Genomic DNA, 18,685 nt, shown 5'->3' on the forward strand with positions numbered 1-18,685 from the left:
TGAGTGCGCAACCCCAGAGTCATCCATGACTGGACCTAACGGTCAGGGTACCTTTACCTCTACTCTCTCTCTATAATTTATATATATATATATATATATATATATATATATATATATATATATATATATATATATAATTTAATTCATCAGAAGCCTCACAGGTTTGTGCTTAGGTGCATATTTTTCATGATTAATTCGTTGGATACAGACTATGGCTGCACACACAAGTTTGTGGGGACAGTTAATGTATGAAGTGGCTCTCGACTGATGGCTTTATATGCATTTTCCTAAACCAGGCATAGGCCCTGCAGTTCCCACCATCCCTAGCTAACAGGACCAGTGGTCAGGGATGATGGGAATTGTAGTCCCAAACACCTGGAGTTTGCCTTTGCCTGCCCTAAACTCATCTTCATTGGCAGCAACTCACATTTCATTCATATAAACCAGGCTTCCTCAACCTCGGCCCTCCAGATGTTTTTGGCCTACAACTCCCATGACCCCTAGCTAGCAGGACCAGTGGTCAAGGATGATGGGAATTGTAGTCCCAAAACATCTGGAGGGGTGAGGTTGAGGAAGCCTGATATAAACCTTATCGGGTGAGAGTGTGTGTGTGGATGACTTTGTAACCCTTTCTCCTTTAATTCTAATAAACTTCTAGCAAAATTGCAAGATGCTTCTTATAATCTGGCATAGGGTAGCTCTTCCGCCTCTGCAGAGGCCCTTGGAATCTGACATCTTGTTTAAAAAAAGAAAGAACGAAAGCCCTCTGTAATAGGGATTTTTTTTTTTTAAAAAAACAACAACACAAAAACATCTGCTAGCCGAAATCCGTCCCTGTTCTCAGCACTGAACAAGATGCTCTTTTTGTAAGGTTAGCTCCCGTGCCCAGAGGGGAAGAGACCCAGGGCCCCCGCAGAACAGCATCATTTCTCCTGTTGTAAGCGATTTGTAGTTTAAGCTCGCTGATCCCGCGTCACATGACTGGGACGGTAGGCAGCAGATTCGTGCTGAATTGACATCATGCTTTTCAAATTCAGTGGAAATTAAAAAGGAGGTGGGGGCAGAGCAGAGAGGGGAGGCTTCTCCTGACTCTTCCTGGTACTACTAATTCCTAGCTCCAGCTCGCCTGTTATTAAAGGAGCTAGGCAGCAGCCACGGAAAACAGCAGCGCTGTTACGTAGCTCAGGACGCTCAATGAGGTCGAGCTGGATGATAAACAAACCCGCAGTAGAAACATCCTCTGTAAGTTTTGAAGCTCCGTTAATAAGTTCGTTCTGTCTTCTCCTCTCCCCTTTGCAAGTTTAACTCTGGGCAGAATATTAGTTTACACCCAAGTATAAAATTGCAGCGTTAGGTTGTGCGCAGTGCTCACTTTTAAATCCCGTTGAAATTGAAGCCACTCGTTCAAGTTATCAAGTACGGTAAAATAACCGTACGAAAGAATATTGTTCCCTTGGTTTTTAACGTCTTGGCAGGGGGGGGAACAGTTGCTGTTTTACTCTTTCAGAGCTACTGCAATCTACAAAGCTTAAATGGATATAGCTAATGTAGTTAATGCAGTGCTGTCTTTGAAGGCAGCGTTACAGCTACTCTTCTAATGGAATTATATTGCCAGATAAAGCTGTATATGTTGCTTGGAGAGCAAGGATATTTTAATGCATTGTTTTGGAAGGTATTGAGGGGTCTGAGCGAATTTTTCCTCTGTAACTTGCTTATATAATGATGCCTAATGTAGATCAGAGAACCCTCTGTGTTTTTGACTACTAGAAAGTTACTGAACTTCAGTAAGTAGCTTTTGGGAGGTAAAAAGAAATGGATTCAGTTTTGTGTGAAGTCACAAATATTCAGTAAAACATGTTATTTTCTTCTGGACCTTAAATTCTCTGATCTGTTCCTTTTCTTTCAGTTCCCTCCTCATACCAAGAGAGCAACTCCCTTCTCACACTGCTTCTTATAACTGCTAAAAATTATTTATTGGTTCATTTCGTAGTTACTGCTATGGAACTATTGCTGAGCTTTTATGAAATGAAATATAAATGAGGCAAGATTTCCCATGGTGTCTAGTTTATACCAAAGCAGTAATATAGCCTCAAGAAATACCTGGCCTAACCCAAATGATTCATTTCCTGAAACTCCTTGAGTTGTGGCCAACTAAGTTCTGTTATGGTTGCCATATGTCCGGACATAGCTGGGATTTGGTTGCTGGAAACAGTGTCTGGGAGGAAATCGCCGAAGTGTCTGGGAAAATCCAGACGTATGGCAACCCATGACAGAAGTGCAGATTTGGGTGAATTTCATTAAAAATAGCTCAAAAACGTCATTTTTGAAAAAGTTTTTTTTTTGGGGGGGGAGCTCAACAACTTTGGCCTAAATAAATAAAATAAACATAAAATAAAAAGCTCAGCAACTTAAAAAGCTCATCAACTTTTGTGTCTGGATTACCCCTTTTTGAAATATGGTAACCCTACTTCTGCTCCAGGTTTTCCCATTGCAATTAATGGACCATATCTCTTATTTTCAGTGGGTATACTTTTGAGTAGAACGAACTGTGCATGCAACCTCCTGAAAACAAGAAATACCTTTATCTTAGTAAATTTGGAATCCTGTTACTTTTAGTTAAAAGGCTTCGGATTATTGCATTTTTGACGAGGAATCCTTTAGTTGCTCCTCCTCCTCCTCCTCCTCCTCTTCTTGTTCTTCTTCTTGAATAAGTACAGGAGTTGGTATTTGAAACACTCATCAATATGTCTGAAAAATGAACACATTGTGCAATGTTGCCATAACCTTTAACACCAGACGTTAGAGCATCACAACCTTGTTATTGACAGATGCATAGTCTTAAAATAGTGAATGAACCATTTGTTTTTGTCTATTTCAACCAATCTTGAAATATTTAGCTAGCTGATTCTTTATTTGACCCCTAGCCCTTCAAATGATTATATCCTTCTCTGATATACTAGGTGATAGTAGAACATTTGTCCTGCTGTGTAGCAACCAAAATTTTCAGTGAGTAAGATGTCAATATCTTTTTTAAAAAATGAAAGTGGTGCCTTCATGGTATATGCTCAGATTCATTCTGCAAACTCCTTATGGCTTGTCCAACTCCTCAGCACTGTGGATTTGGTAATTGTTCATAACTTACTGAAGATTATGCTAGTCAGTTAGCAATGTTGACTATTTGGAAATAATCTGGTGTGCTAAGAGATCCCTGTAATTAAGCTCATATGAATTCACTCCATATTGTTCTTTGTTGTGTCCAGCTGGTGATACTGATTATATATTTTTCCTCTCTCCTTTCCACCCTGAAACCAGTGTTCCACTCGTGACTTGATCCTAGTTGAAGATGAGGTGACAGATACTGAAGATAATGAAGAAGAAGATATAGGAGTCCTGGAAGATCAGCGCAGTGTAATTCTTCACCTCATCTCACAACTCAAACTTGGAATGGACCTAACTAGGGTATGCATCTCCTCTTCCTCCAACCAACAAAGCCTTCTTTAAGAGTCACATGCTATTAAACAGGCAGTCTCATTGGACTTTGCCGCAAACCTCTCCACAAAATCTGCTATGGCAACATTTGTTCCAAGTGTTGCCTCCCTTAATGAGTGTAAGGAATTTGATCTGCTTTACAGTGTGTTGCCTTTTTGTGGGAGGTTTTGCAGTTCAATCTGACTCATACTATGCACTTTGACACCGTTTCTTACGACTGAAAATACTGAAGCTTCCAGCTTCTTCATGGGCAAAATCAGGAGGAGAAGTAAAAGCAGGGGTGAGGCTAACCCTTTTTTGCGGAGGGGGCAAGGGTTTCACTGATCTATCAGCAGCCCTCTAAGAGCCGTATTTAAAGTGAGTATGGCTGAAGTAGATGGGGTCAGTTTTAAATTTTGTTAAGGGACACATTTTGAAGGTTATTGAGGCATCATTGAATTGTTTCAGGAACCCATCCCGCAGGAGAATTTTTAAAATATATATATAAATTTTTATTAGGTTTTTTTTTAACATACCATTTTCAACATTAATTAAACATATTTTTACATCTTATTCAATTTTTTTGACTTCCATCAGTCCTGAAAATTTTCCAATCTAATCTCTTAGTATGCATTTCTTATTTTCCCTGTTACATTTAAAACTCATAACCAATATCTCTACTCTTTATCTACTTTGTAGCACTTCATATATTCCTCCTTACAAAACGTCTTGTAGTCCTACTAGCAGAATTTGCTGGTTACAGTTGCTTTTCAAATAGTTCATATACTTCTTCCAATCTTCTGTAAATCTCTGGTCCCGCAGGTTTCGAATCCTTCCTGTCATTTTGTCCAATTCTGCATAGTCCATTATTTTCGTCTGCCATTCTTCTTTTGTTGGAATTTCTTCTTGTTTCCATTTCTGGGCTAACAACCGCAGGAGAATTTTTATTATTTTTTAAATGCACACATTTGAGGGACCTTGGAAAGTCACAAAGCTTACAGTATCATGGCAGGGAGCAGTCAGTCAGTGTTTCTTTTTAAATTGAATTTTAAATAACTGGGATGCAAAAATTTTTTGGTACCATGGCATAACAGTGAGGGGTGACTGGGATAGGAGCAGCCAGTTGTCGTCGTTGTTTTTAACGACAAGCCTAAAGGGACCTCACATGTTAACCACACCTGAAGTATGCAGATGATACCTAACTCTATTACATCTGGAACCATGTGTGGCCATGTAGGTATTGGTGTTTGGTCATTGGTGGTAGTCTGGCAGAGAGCCATTACGTTGATTCCTTGTAAGATGGGAGTTGGCAGGTGGTTCTGCGAATGGGGGCCTGTTTGTTTGTTTGTTTGTTTGTTTGTCTGTTCCAGATAGGCCGCACTCCTTCTGAAGAACAGGCGCATAATCTGGGGGGGGGGGGCAGCGATGTTTCTGAAAGCCAAGTTGCTGAAATGGCTGTGAGCATCTTCTGGCAGCTTGGGATGGTGTGCTGGCTTCTGTGGTTCGTGGACAGGGATCACTTGGTCATCAAACCTGAATTACTGCAAAGTGAAGACCTTCTCCTTCCCCATGAGTAGTCTGTAAAGACCAGAACAGTCTTTCATGTTTGTGTTGGGGACCCCATGCCTTGGAGGCGGAAGCAAGTGAGGCATCGGTGACCAATCTTAATTACTGACTACCATATCCAACCAAAATCTGTTGACCATGCAAGGCTAAATTATTTAATTTTAATCATTCTTTTTATAACATGTTAGAAAACAAAATTGCCTCTAATAGTTGTCAAACACAGTACACCGGTGACATGGCTAATATACAAGTGTCCACACTTTTGAGGAAATGTTCCACATCCCTATATGTAAATAATGAAGAGTATTTAGCCTGTGAAATATAGCAGGAGTACTGCAAAAAGCTCTCATTATATTGGGTTGTCGTCTTGAGTGTATGTCGTTTTTCTGAACATGGGAAGGTCAAAAAACCACTGACTTTGATTGGTGTCGTAACCTAATACACTGAGAGAGTACTTTCCTGAATAATGCATGAAAAGAAAATGGTTTCTCAGTTTGACCTCGTAGACCAAATGAAAGTATAAAGGGCAGCTGAAGCAGAGGCATTAGTGAAATATGTGTTTTCCCTGTGAATTAAATGTATTGGCAATCATGGGACAGAATATTATTAAATATTCATTTGCATGTTTGAGGACATTGTGGAGAACTTTTCAGTCAGAATGGTTATCTAAGGATGATGCCAGAATGAATAAATATGGCTAAGTGAAATTGTTTTAGAATTCTCTTCCTTGGTAACAATGGAAGGATCTGTGTTGTATTTTAGAAAAATATTTATTGGGTGTCAGCATTTTGGGTACATAGCCGAAATAAAAAGAGAAGAGACAATATTGGACAGATAATGGGGTTAGAGAGGGAAACCTCCAGCATCTATATTCTCATCTGTTCAAAAGCACTGAAACTAAATTTCACTTTCTTTACACATCAGTAATCAGGTCCATTTGGGTTCATTCTGCACCCTAATTGATCTTTGGAGATTATTATTTTTTTTGGACCCTAATCATTTAGTAAATATAGCAGAGTTCAGAGCGTTAAAGCTCATCGTGTGATATCTGTGTTGATTTTAGTCACTGCGCTGTTGAATTCTAGGCTTTGCACAGTTTTGTCTAAGCATATCCACTTTGTATCAAATTGTGCAATGACTGCTGTAATCTTGGCCAAGGGAAGAAAGTGTGCAGTTTTGAAATGCAGCCTTCCATCTCCCAGTGGCAGTGGGGGACTGGAAGCGAGGTGTACTTCGCGTCTTCCCGTCAGCAGTGGCGACAACTGCGATGAGACAGGAAGCATGGGAAGCCTTGTCTAGGTCACCCATCTGCTCATTTGCTTTGTCTTCTCTCGCGCGTGGGGCTTTCCACTTGAATGTGTCTCCTAGTTCTTTAACAATCCAAAACAAAAATTAAACGCAATGCAAAAATGCTGCCAGGTTGGTGGTGGTACAATTCTCAGTTGCAGGTGAGTTATGGAAAGGTATCTACCATGAGCTAGTCAATGAGGAGGGGTTTTTATTGGGACAGGTAAAAGGAGTCCATTCTCCTTTGGTTGCTAGGTGTGCCCTGCATCTGTTTACCAAACAAGTTCCTTGTTTATCAAGATCCTTGAGCTCTTATGATTAAGGGCAGTACAGTGGTACCTCGGGTTACAGATGCTTCAGGTTACAGACTCCGCTAACCCAGAAATAGTACCTTGGGTTAAGAACTTTGCTTCAGGATAAGAACAGAAATCACACGGCGGCAGCGGGAGGCCCCATTAGCTAAAGTGGTACCTCAGGTTAAGAATGGACCTCCAGAATGAATTAAGTTCTTAACCAGAGGTACCACTGTATATAAATATAATAAATCATCACCACCACCACCTTACAGTTTTGGTAGAGTCCACCTGCATTGGGTCTGGCCCTTCTTTATTTGCTACGCCACTTATATTTTGGGGAGGGAAGCTCTTAACACATTCACCTTGCATTCCTACCCGTGCTTACTCAAATGTAAACCCTATTGTGTATAGTGGTGTTTAGGACTGCAGTCTTGGCATCAGATAATAGCCTGCTTTATATTCTGGGATTTTCTAATAGCTAAACTCAACTATGGGATTTGTTCCCGCATGTTGTTGTGATGACCACCAACTTGAACGGTTTGAAAGGAGATTTGGACAAGCTGATGGAAGATAAGGCTGTCTTCTACCTTTCGCAAGCAGCATGCCCTTTAATATCATTGGGTGACAATCACAAGTGGGGAGGGAGCTGTTGCGCCCGTGACCCGTGGTTTCTCACAAGCAACTGGTTGGCCACTGTGGGAGCAGAACCAAATGCAACCGGGCTGCTCTTGCTATCATTCATCCTTCTTTACCTTGCTTGTACAGTGGTACCTCGGGTTAAGTACTTAATTCGTTCCGGAGGTCCGTTCTTAACCTGAAACTGTTCGTAACCTGAAGCACCACTTTAGCTAATGGGGCCTCCTGCTGCTGCCGCGCCACCGGAGCATGATTTCTGTTCTCATCCTGAAGCAAAGTTCTTAACCCGAGGTACTATTTCTGGGTTAGCGGAGTCTGTAACCTGAAGCGTCTATAACCTGAAGCATATGTAACCCGAGGTCCCACTGTATTATGAAAAAGTGGTTATATTTTAAAGATCAAAAGCTGTGTTTGTGTCAGGCCTTACTTTTCCCCTTAAAAGCATCACCTCTGGGTATCCTGATAGTCACAGGAGCATGCCAGGTCAGTCATCACACAGTTCAAAGATGGAACGTACTCTTGATTAGCAAAAACACGACCTCTACAGGCTTGGTTGGGTGTCAGGCCTAATGATGCTCATTCCCGATGGTCTTCCCCCACGAAAATCCGTTGGCGAGACTGAAAGTCCTCGCCTCCTCAACCGGACGTTTCCCAAGTAATCGGAGACTGCGCTTTTCATAGCAGGAGGGTGAGACACCTGTCCCTCTGACTCTTGGCCTCTCTCCTCCCACTCACTTGCTTCAGCTTCTGCCTCTGATTTTGGACTTCTCTCTGTCACAGACTCTCCCTGCTCACTAAGCCCTGTTAGCTCTTCAGCTTCTGACACTTCCTCTCCCCAGGCTTCTCCCTCTTCTCCTCTGACCGCTCGCTGTTGTCCCACCACCACTCTCCGGGCTCTGAGTCTTCCTCCCTTGGGGGTTCCCCAGCTGCTTCCTCCCACCATTCTTCTGCGTCCAACCAGCCCGTAACACTGATGCTGATGTGAGATTAATAGCTTTTAATTATTACAGAAGAGGTGCCACTTTTTAAATAAAAAACTTGCTGTTTTACTTGTATAAACCACCTTTTATGTAACCTAAATGCTGGTACCTGCAATCTCAGGATCTTTTCTTTATTAAACTTGAAATTGCAACGTGGGTGCAGATTTGGGCAGAGAGCTCCTCTGCAGAAAACTTAATGGCATTTTGCTCCTGACGGACTTGCTCATTATGTAAGCTCGTATGCTCTTCCAAAAGTAGGATCACTTTGCATGCACACCCCCCCCCAGTAAATAAAGATTGTTGGTAGTGGCCCCTAGACACATGCAATTTTGACTCCGTTCTCTCTGTAAGTCAATATTAGCCCTGAGTGTTGCACAGGTGTTAAAGAGGAATGTAGCCGAGTTTCCTTTTGAAAGGGCTTTATTACGCTGGCAGCCTTCCCAAATTCAAGCATCGCTGGTGGGGTGGGGAGGGCCAGTTCTGTATTGGATTTGCAGATGACTTTTCTTTCTGTCTAAATCGGCCTGCGGCAAACTTTTTGAAGCTTCCTTGTTCCTTAGCCTTTTCAGTGCAACAAATATTGCATCTATTGTTGTTGAAAATAAAAATACACAGCTATTCTTGCAGCATGCTTACAGCTGCTATTTCTGTCCGTTAATAGACAGAACAGTTTGGCAAACAGTATCATCAATCACACACATGGCCGTTGGGTAGTCAGATCAGTCCGGCAATGCTGGGCATTATTCCAGAGCTGATGCTTATGCTCCTTTCTCTCCCCAGCTATTACTATTCCATTTTCACGGGCAGCCCTGCCAAATCCCAGGCGTCTGCTTACCAGAAATTGATATTGTAGATGTGCAGATTCTCTCCCTCCCGCCCCGGCCACATGCTGCTTATTGTCTCCATGTTGCATCTGGCCTGGAAGTCTACAAAATAGCATTGTTATACACTGTGTGTGTGTGTTAGAATAGGGAATTATTTGGGTAGATTTTACCTCTTAAAGGTAAAGGGACCCCTGACCGTTAGGTCCAGTTGCGGACGACTCTGGGGTTGCAGCACTCACCTTGCTTTACTGGCCGAGGGAGTCAGCGTACAGCTTCCAGGTCATGTGGCCAGCATGACTAAGCCGCTTCTGGCGAACCAGAGCAGCACATGGAAATGCCGTTTACCTTCCCGCCACAGTGGTACCTATTTATCTACTTGCACTTTGACGTGCTTTCAAACTGCTAGGTTAGCAGGAGCAGGGACCGAGCAACGGGAGCTCACCCCGTCGCGGGGATTCGAACCGCCGACCTTCTGATCAGCAAGCCCTAGGCTCTGTGGTTTAGACCACAGTGCCACCCATCACTTCTTAGGTTGTGCTAATATTCACTGATCGAATGACACATGTTGGCTTCAATAGTGCTTCAGTAACCTTCTAAACCTATTTATCCAGAGACAACAGCAGAGTGAGCAGGAAAAATGGGTGGCACTATGAGTAATGACAGCACTATATCAGCAGGTCTCTGAAAAGGAGATTATTTGTAAAGACGAATATTTGTATGCATGCTTAGACCAGGTGCAGCTGTGACGCATAACTGTGGTTTAGGTATACAGATCAAGCTGCTGGGTTGCATGCTTTTCCCCTTCTGTCCCTTCTCTCTTGCACATAAATCCCTTCTCTTCTCCTGGCTCTTTTGTACCATTGCTTTGGATTAGAAATTGCTAATTATAATTAGTGCCATTCTTAAAACTCCAGCATCACGCTATAAATCCTGAAGCTTGGCTGAGGGTGGGGGTAGAGTAACTTGGTTCCCATGTTCCTACAGACTGCTCCATATGTCTCAACCCTGATTTAGTGTCTTTATGGCTAGTGCAGATGTAAGAATGGCAGATCATGATAACGTGTTTTGAGAAGGCAGAAGCAAACATCTAGTTATTTTCACCATTGTTGGCTTTGGCCCCGTGGAGACTTAGGTTCAGATTAATGCTGAACCATAAAGACGCAGAGAGAGTAACCGAGAACTCTGTGTTTCCATCTGTGCAGTTGAAATATTAATGTGGACAGGTTTGTTGTAAGGTCCGGATCAATCAAATAAGGTGCCCTGCGCTGCATATTAAAGTGCAGTGGAAGTTGTACTACTGGCAATGTGGACTGAATGAAAATCTTCTCCATCTCTACTTTTGTAACATCCCTAAAGGAGAATATTGCACGCTTCCACTAGCAGTCCCTGTATATGATGATGTGGCCATATCACGCTTTAAAGACCCAGTTGTTTAAAACATTGCTTTTACATAGGACCGGTTGTGCCATTGTTAGCTTTGGTGCTTTTTAAAGCGTTTGATTTAAATTTAGTGTTGTACTCTGGGCTTAATGTTTTTTTTAATGGTTCATTCTGGTTCCTTGGCATAGAATTGCTCATCGTTACAGCGATTTGCATGTTGTAAGCCACCTAGAGAGGGTCTGACCTGGAAAGACAGCCTATAAATACTCTCAAAAAGAAATAACGCCAATCCTCAACTGGCAGAGACAAAATTAAGGTGGGATCAGAAACTTTCTGCTGGATGAAGCCCCATGTCAGTTTTGGAGAGGCATTAAGAGCGCCATCATTACAAAACACCTGCTCTTTGGCACAGCTGAAGCATTACATGCCAAGACTAGAGAGCTGTGGAAAATTAATGTGAAACAGTGTGTGCTTATAATCAGGTTTGTTTTTCTTACGAGTGGAATCCTGGGCAACACTTTTGCCTCGCTCTGATTTGAAATGTGTCAGAACTACCGGTGTCCAGATACAGATTTCTTTGTGCCACCCACATCCAGCCTGCCAGCTGCCAAAGTTGGCACGTCGCTAGTAGAACTCAATTAACTTGAACCAAACTGATGTACCACTTTCTGTAAACAAGGAACTCTGTCAGGGAACAATTGGCTCACTTATTAGCTAAGCAGAGCAAGACAACGAAAGAGTCCAGGCAGTTTGAATAGCGTGACCTTGTGAGGCCACCGAGGACTCTGGCGAAATAGATAGTGACTTGTAGAATTGACCAAAGCAATGAGTGTTGCCTTCATTCATTATTTGCACTTCTCAGTCCTCAGAGCGAGCTCTCTGGCAGTGCGAGGAAAAAAGCACGTTTATTTTGGCACAGGAAGTTTTGCAGCTGCCTTAACTGTTTATTCCTCGCTGTTGCAGTCATGGAAAAAATATATGATTATTTGCTTTTCCCCTGCACTCGATACAGGTAGTTCTTCCAACCTTTATTTTGGAGAAGAGGTCGCTGCTGGAGATGTACGCAAACTTCCTGGCCCACCCTGACCTGTTCTTGACAGTTTCATCTGGAAGCACCCCTGAGGAAAGAATAATTTACTTTGTGGAGTATTACTTAACAGCCTTTCACGAAGGCCGGAAAGGAGCCGTTGCCAAGAAGCCCTACAACCCAATTATTGGAGAAACTTTCCATTGTTCTTGGGATGTGCCTAAAGACAAAGTGAAGGAGACGAGAACTAACTCTCCCTCTCCAAGCCCCAAGGGCAAGGCGCCGTCGCCACCACCACCAGAAAACTACAAGCTGCGGTTTGTAGCTGAACAGGTATCCCATCACCCACCAGTCTCCTGCTTTTACTGTGAGTGCAAGGAGAAGAAGATGTGCGCAAATGTTCATGTATGGACCAAAAGCAAGTTCATGGGGATGTCTATAGGTGTTTCTATGGTAGGTGAAGGTAAGACATACCACAAAGATACAATATATATTACAGCAGGCTTGCTTATCGCACAGGATTTTAGGAAGCATTGAAGAGAAGTCCCTCACCCCTCAAAACAAACAAACAAACCCTGAAATCTACCATCCTCCATTAAGAAACATAGGTAAAGGGACCCCTGACCATTAGGTCCAGTCATGGCCGACTCTGGGGTTGCGGCACTTATCTTGCTTTATTGGCCGAGGGAGACGGCGTACAGCTTCTGGGTCATGTGGCCAGCATGACTAAGCCGCTTCTGGCGAACCAGAGCAGCGCACAGAAATGCCGTTTACCTTCCCGCCAGAGCAGTACCTATTTATCTACTTGCACTTTGACATGCTTTTGAACTGCTAGGTTGGCAGGAGCAGGGACCGAGCAACGGGAGCTCACCCCGTCACGGGGATTCGAACCGCCGACCTTCTGATCAGCAAGTCCTAGGCTCTGTCCTTTAACCCACAGCCCCACCTGCACCCCCTTTAAGAATACTTCTGAGTAATAGTAGCAAAGCACTTTATGTACTTTTCAGCCTCTGGACACTAAAATAAAACTAGTGGAAATGTCCCGTATATAAGCTTTTCACGAGTCCCAACAATTTAGCATGTGGTCACAGAATCAGAGAATTGTATAGCTGAAAGGGACCACGAGGGTCATCTAGTCCAACCCCCTGCAATTCAGAAATCTTTTGCCCCATGTGGGGCTCAAACCCACAACCTTGAGATTAAGAGTCTCATGCTCCAGCAACCGAGCTATATCTCTGGATCCTCATATTCCTCCCCAACTGACTTACTGTATTGGCCTGAATATAAGCCGCACTCCCCCCCCCCCCAAATTCCGACCCTGAAAAGTTAAAGTGTGGCTTAAATTCGCCACCTTACAAAAATGGGCTTTTACGATAGCGCTGCTGAAACAGACATGCGGTAAAACGGAACAAAAAATGTTTTATTGCCAATTTGCGAGCTTGAGACTGTTGTGCAATTAATTCCATTGTCATTCATTGCTTTCCCCGTATTTTACAGTGCAGTATTGATTTTTTGTTTGCATTTATGGTGCTACGAACAGGTGTTTAACCCACTTACAGGTCCTCTATAGTACCTGTACGATTTTCTTCTACATTTTCTGTTTACATGTATGAGTTCCTGCAGAATTGTAGCAATTGAATAGCAATTTGCGATTTTAGCGGATGTACGGTAACTTTTGCCGGCTTGCCAGATCAAAGGCTTAAATTGGATTGGAGTTACAATTCTACCAACCGCAGCAATTTTCAACCTGTAACCCAATTTTAAGGGAGCGGCTTATATTTGGGTATTGTCCTTTTTCCTCCCTCCCCCCTTGAATTTTAAAGGTGCAGCTTATTTGTGGTTGCGGCTTATATTCAGGCCAATACGGTACGTACCCTAGGCTTTGCAACACACCTTGGCTGTGATAAAATGCCACATTCCTGGCTTTGATTTTTCATATATTTCTTTCAAATGCATATTAAACATATTACAATATTAGTAAATATGGCATACTCCGACTTACCTGTTAAAAGCACATAGCGCAAATATACTAATGGAACGATAACACAAGTTGTAAATCACTGCTTCTCATTTTTGGTTCCTGGCAGACATAATAGCCTAGGAATACGTCCCGAGCTTTGGGTCGTAACATGGTTTTGAACTTTGGTTCCTGCTCACTGTGTATTACTTCTTACAGTACAGTTGTCTTTGCTCAGTCTCGTCTTAAGAATTGTGGGCCTTTTCTCGCCTCTCCTATCTGATGCCATTCAGATGTTAAAGGGACCCCTGACCATTAGGTCCAGTCGTGACCGACTCTGGGGTTGCAGCGCTCATCTTGCTTTATTGGCCGAGGGAGCCAGCGTACAGCTTCCGGGTCATGTGGCCAGCATGACTAAGCCGCTTCTGGCGAACCAGAGCAGTGCACAGAAACACCATTTACCTTCCCGCCAGAGCGGTACCTATTTATCTACTTGCACTTTGACGTGCTTTCAAACTGCTAGGTTGGCAGGAGCAGGGACCAAGCAACGGGAGCTCACCCTGTTGCAGGTATTCGAACCGCTGACCTTCTGATCAGCAAGTCCTAGGCTCTGTGGTTTAACCAACAGCGCCACCCGCGTCCCAATTCAGATGTTGCTGAACCACAGTTACCGTAATTCCTGACCCTTAATGGTTTTGGCTGGGGTTGATGGGAGCTGGAGTTCAACAATATTTGGAGAGAAATACACTGGAGAAGACTGATATAAAGAATGTTGGAATAATGGGTTGATCAGCAACTGCTTCCAGGCCAAGACTACTTCGTGGTCTGCCAAAAAGGAAAAAACACACACAAAACATGCTGATTGGAAGTTAGTATACGAGAGATTCTTTATGGCAAGCCTCCCCAAGTTGAGAAATTAATTTCACGCTGGGAAGTATGAATTTTCTCATCTCTTCTCTCCTTGGGAACGTGTGAAAGAAGCCTCCATTTTGAATTCAGAGGTAAAGCCCTCATGTGTCCAATCCTTATATGCTAGGATAGCAGAGTATACAATTAGACTGTCAGAATCTTAAGCTCATTGGAAACAAGCAGTTTGGAATAAATTATTAGTGTCTTCCCAGGTGGTATCAGTCTCTCTGCTTGCTTATAGGTGGGGAGTGATCATGCTTCTATTCTGCACAACTTTTAACGGTTTTTAATATGTGAAAGTTTGATTCCGTTCCTCCTGGTTGTAAGAAGCTTCCTGCTTTGTTCTTAATCTGGGTTTGTTGAATTTTGGTTTTAATGTTTGCATGCAGCTTTTTTTGGGGGGGGGGCGTCCCTGTTAGGATTGAAGGGAAATACTCATGTGATGATGGCGTTCCATCATATGACTATGTGCGTCATTCACTGTGCTGCTCACAGTTATTTTTGTTCTGCAAATCAGTGTAGCTGCTGGTTGTCGTAAGTGACTGAAGTTGTGGCCTAAGTGAGTACCATGTGATTGAAAAATAAGAGATGTGCATGAGGACCCTTCTCTTGTAGGAAACCACTTAAAACTGCTGACGTCTTCCACAACCATTCATTGCATGAATCTGAATAGAATCAAAAGAGAATGTTGATTCTGACTCCTTATGACTTTGTTACCAACTCTTTAATTGGTTTCCCAAACTTAGGTCTCCAGCGGTTTTGGGGACTACAGTTCCCATCATCCCTGACCACTGGTCCTGCTAGCTAGGGATGATGGGAGTTGTAGTCTAAAAACAACTGCAGACCCATGGTTTTTGACCTACAGCATCACCTTGTGTATTTTATCGATGTGACCTGCAGAAAACATGTTGCTCAAAAGTATGGGGTCAAAGGGGGGCGGAAATAATACGTTTAGCAGTACATATAATGGATGCTTGTAGAGAGCTTTCCTTGTCTCACATAAGCAATGACAATAACTTGGACCTGCTTCAGATTTTCTGCTAGGGAATTTGGAAGAATTTGTTCACATTAAATGCCCAAATCAAGGATCCTGGGGCTATATCCCAGAATACATGTCCAGCTCAAATCTGTGGTTTTCATTTTTCTGTGTGTGCTGAATGTATTTATCAATTCATACTGTTAGTTCTAGTTAATGGTAACTGATGGTGGATACAGTAGAAGGGTCTCTTGGTTTGACTACTCAAGACTTGAGTCTTGCTTGCAGGTTTCTCCAGAAGGCAGGCATCTGTTTGGACACCATGAGGATGGTGAGCTAGATGGGTCTTTGGTGAGATCCAGCAGGCTCCTATTGGGTTTTAAAATATTGTTTTAGGGGAGCCTTGTTAGATGCATTGCCAGGCTACCTGCAGTTGGTCTCACTTTGCCATATTAGGCACCTCATATTCAAGACAAAGTAGCACCTGACATTTTGGCTGAATCCAAGCAAATAGGTCATTCTCATGTAGGCTGCTTATTCCAAGCTGGCAGGAAGTGGGATAGATACGTTATTTTATCAAATTTTCAGGAGTGCGACTTTAAAAGTTAGGCACTTTTCTCTTTGGCGGGTGGAATATAACACAACTTTTTTTTTTAAGCTTGCAGCTATGTTGAGACATAGATTGGATATGTGGAGACCAGATTGGATTGCTTGAATGGCTTCACCAGTCATGTCTGGTTTTCGTTTTAAATTTTGTAGCCTTTTAAAACCAAATTACCCCAAGAAAAGGAGGATTTTTACAAAAGGGCAGTTGCGAAAAGCATCTTATTCTTGGTGGAGATCATTCCTATTATATCAGTCTTGGTGTTTCTCCTCCCCTTCAAGGAAAATAAAAATAAATAACATTTATTATAAACTATGTTGCTTCTTTTCAGTACCAGGTAAACAGTGATCATCCTTCTGGAAAGAATATTGTCAAATTTTCAGTGCTGAAAAGTGTTTCTCTCCATCCCCACCCCACCCCCATTTCTGCCCCCATCCATAGGTATTCTTTATCTGCTGGAACATGGGGAGGAATATGTGTTCACGCTGCCTTGTGCCTATGCTCGCTCCATTCTTACCGTTCCTTGGGTGGAGCTGGGAGGTAAAGTGAGCATTCTCTGTGCCAAGAGTGGCTATTCGGCTACAGTCACATTCCACACCAAGCCTTTCTATGGGGGGAAAGTACATAGGTACGGAAACTGCTCTTTTGCATACTTTTATTTTTCTTTTCTAAAGATTGCTCTGTGGGAAAAAAATAAAACAGGAAGACAAGCAATATTAACTGCCAAACTGCTTACTGTTTATAATGCTGCAGTTGCTAGTGATTTTATACTACTTTAGAAATGTGCTTTGCAAGCAATGTTCTGTATGCTTTCATAAGAAGAACAACAACAACACGTGCTCGTATTTGAGGCTGTTCCATTTCCTGCAGCTTTAGGGAACTGAAGGAGACTCCCAGGCACTCAGTGGCTGAAACTTCACAGGGTCTTGAATCCATATCACCATCAGGACTGGGAGATACCTGGTTTTCAACATCGCGATCTATCACTAGCTAAACATCGTGATATACCGATATATCACAGTGTCTGAAATAAGGATGTGGAACTGTGTAGAAGTGAACAGCAGGGCTGGGTGATATCTGGTTTTTCCAGCATCGTGATATAATCAAGTAAATAACGCAACATGTCGCTATATCACAATGTTTGAAATAAGGGGGGAGAGGGTTGGCTGGCTGCACAGTTTTTCCTGCATCGTGATTTTTGCATAGCGCATGCGCACACACATACATCATGATTTACATTATATTACCAGGTTGAAAATTGTGAGACTGGTATCACGATATGGACTTCAAATTGGTTTTGATATATTGTCCAACCCTAATCACCATATTTTAACTCTGGGTGCTGTGTGAAATGTGAAGCGCCAACCACAGGGATGTAAATCAGATGAAAAGAAAGGACACTGTGCAAGAACAGGATAGTTCTTTAGTGTGCCCCCTCTTTTTTTTAAAAAAAATATCCAGACTCAGCTAGGAGCCGCAAAATTGGCAATACATTTGCATAGAGCAACGGTCCCTGGTATTTTGTTTGTAATGGAGACATCAAGTTTATGAGAATGTGGTCAATACATAATGAATGTAGCTTCTTGAGTGCTCTCCAGCTCAGAAATGTCTCTGAATTGTTCTTGTTGCGGTTTTTCTAAAAAACAAAATGATTATTGTTGGTCTCCTTTTCTGAGTTTGAGTCCAGTGGAAATATTTGCCGTGCATGCAAGTGATTTCCTTTCTGGACTCACCTGTGTCTTAATCTCCATGTTTTATCATTTTGATGTAGGGTTACAGCTGAGGTGAAGCATAACCCCACCAACACCATAGTGTGTAAAGCACAAGGGGAGTGGAACGGCACGCTGGAGTTCACGTACAGCAACGGAGAAACCAAAATAATCGACACCACCAAGCTACCCATCATCCGCAAGAAGATCAGACCGATAGCAAAACAAGGTCCATTTGAATCAAGGTGAGGATGCTTTTGCAAAACCATCATGACTAGTTGCGCTTAAGAGAAGCAGGAAAAGAAAGGATATATTGAAGCACTTGTCCCTGTTTGTACAGCAGTGTGGAAAGAGCAACATAACTATCTTGCTTCCCTAAGGATGTTTCCAAGTTTTCGGTTTTTTCCAATGACTTGCATGCTGAATCAGCATGCTGACATTCTGCCTGCATGGGGATTCTTCCACCCACTGTGCTAATTGCTGCTGCACAAAGGCTCTTTGGAAACTGCTTTCCTGTAGGTGTTATTTTTATTTGTTGAATGTTTATCCCTCTAATATGGAGGGCCCAGAACAAGCAAGAAGAAAAGTCACGTAATACATTGATATCATTGGGAGAAGGGCTGTAGTTTAGGGAAGAGCCATCATAGCTCATTGGCAGAGCATCTCTCTTGTATGCAATGGTCCCAAATTAAAGTCCCGGGATCTTCAGGTAGGGCTGGAATAAACTCCTTGTCTGAAATTCTTGAGAGTTGCTGCCAAGTCAGTGCAGACAAAACAAGAGTTATAGGTAAGCTCAATGACATTCGCACACTCCACCCATGAAAATTTCACAGAGATTTTGTTCCCAAATGTTGCCGCCCTGCACTAATTTTCAGATACAATTCCTTTTCTCACTAACTGATGGAGAATGATGGGTAGCCCAGAGAAAAGGGGGGATCGTTCCTGAAGTCTTTTTGACTTCCAAAATGTTTGGAAACCAAAGCGCAGCTTCTGATTGGCTACAGGAAGCTCCTGCAGCCAATCGGAAGCCGCAGAAGCCCTGTTGGACGTTCGGCTTCCAAAAAAA

The 18,685-nt window shown here is 42.7% G+C and overlaps 1 protein-coding gene across 5 annotated transcripts in view; it reads left to right on the forward strand.

Moving 5' to 3' along the window:
• The window catches only part of OSBPL10 (oxysterol binding protein like 10), a 77,817-nt gene that overhangs the window by 55,340 nt on the left and 3,792 nt on the right, over positions 1-18,685 (forward strand). For 4 of the 5 annotated variants that reach the window (XM_081164525.1, XM_081164526.1, XM_081164527.1 and 1 more), the window contains 4 exons: positions 3,313-3,459; positions 11,450-11,927; positions 16,352-16,538; positions 17,682-17,864. In XM_081164525.1, the coding sequence (XP_081020651.1) occupies positions 3,313-3,459; positions 11,450-11,927; positions 16,352-16,538; positions 17,682-17,864 (995 nt within the window). Of the gene's footprint in view, positions 1-3,312; positions 3,460-11,449; positions 11,928-16,351; positions 16,539-17,681; positions 17,865-18,685 lie in introns of those variants that run through there. The other variant, XM_081164529.1, reaches the window with a different exon arrangement.

Source organism: Podarcis bocagei, assembly GCF_964188305.1.
Source record: "Podarcis bocagei genome assembly, chromosome: 12".
NCBI classification, from domain to species: domain Eukaryota; kingdom Metazoa; phylum Chordata; class Lepidosauria; order Squamata; family Lacertidae; genus Podarcis; species Podarcis bocagei.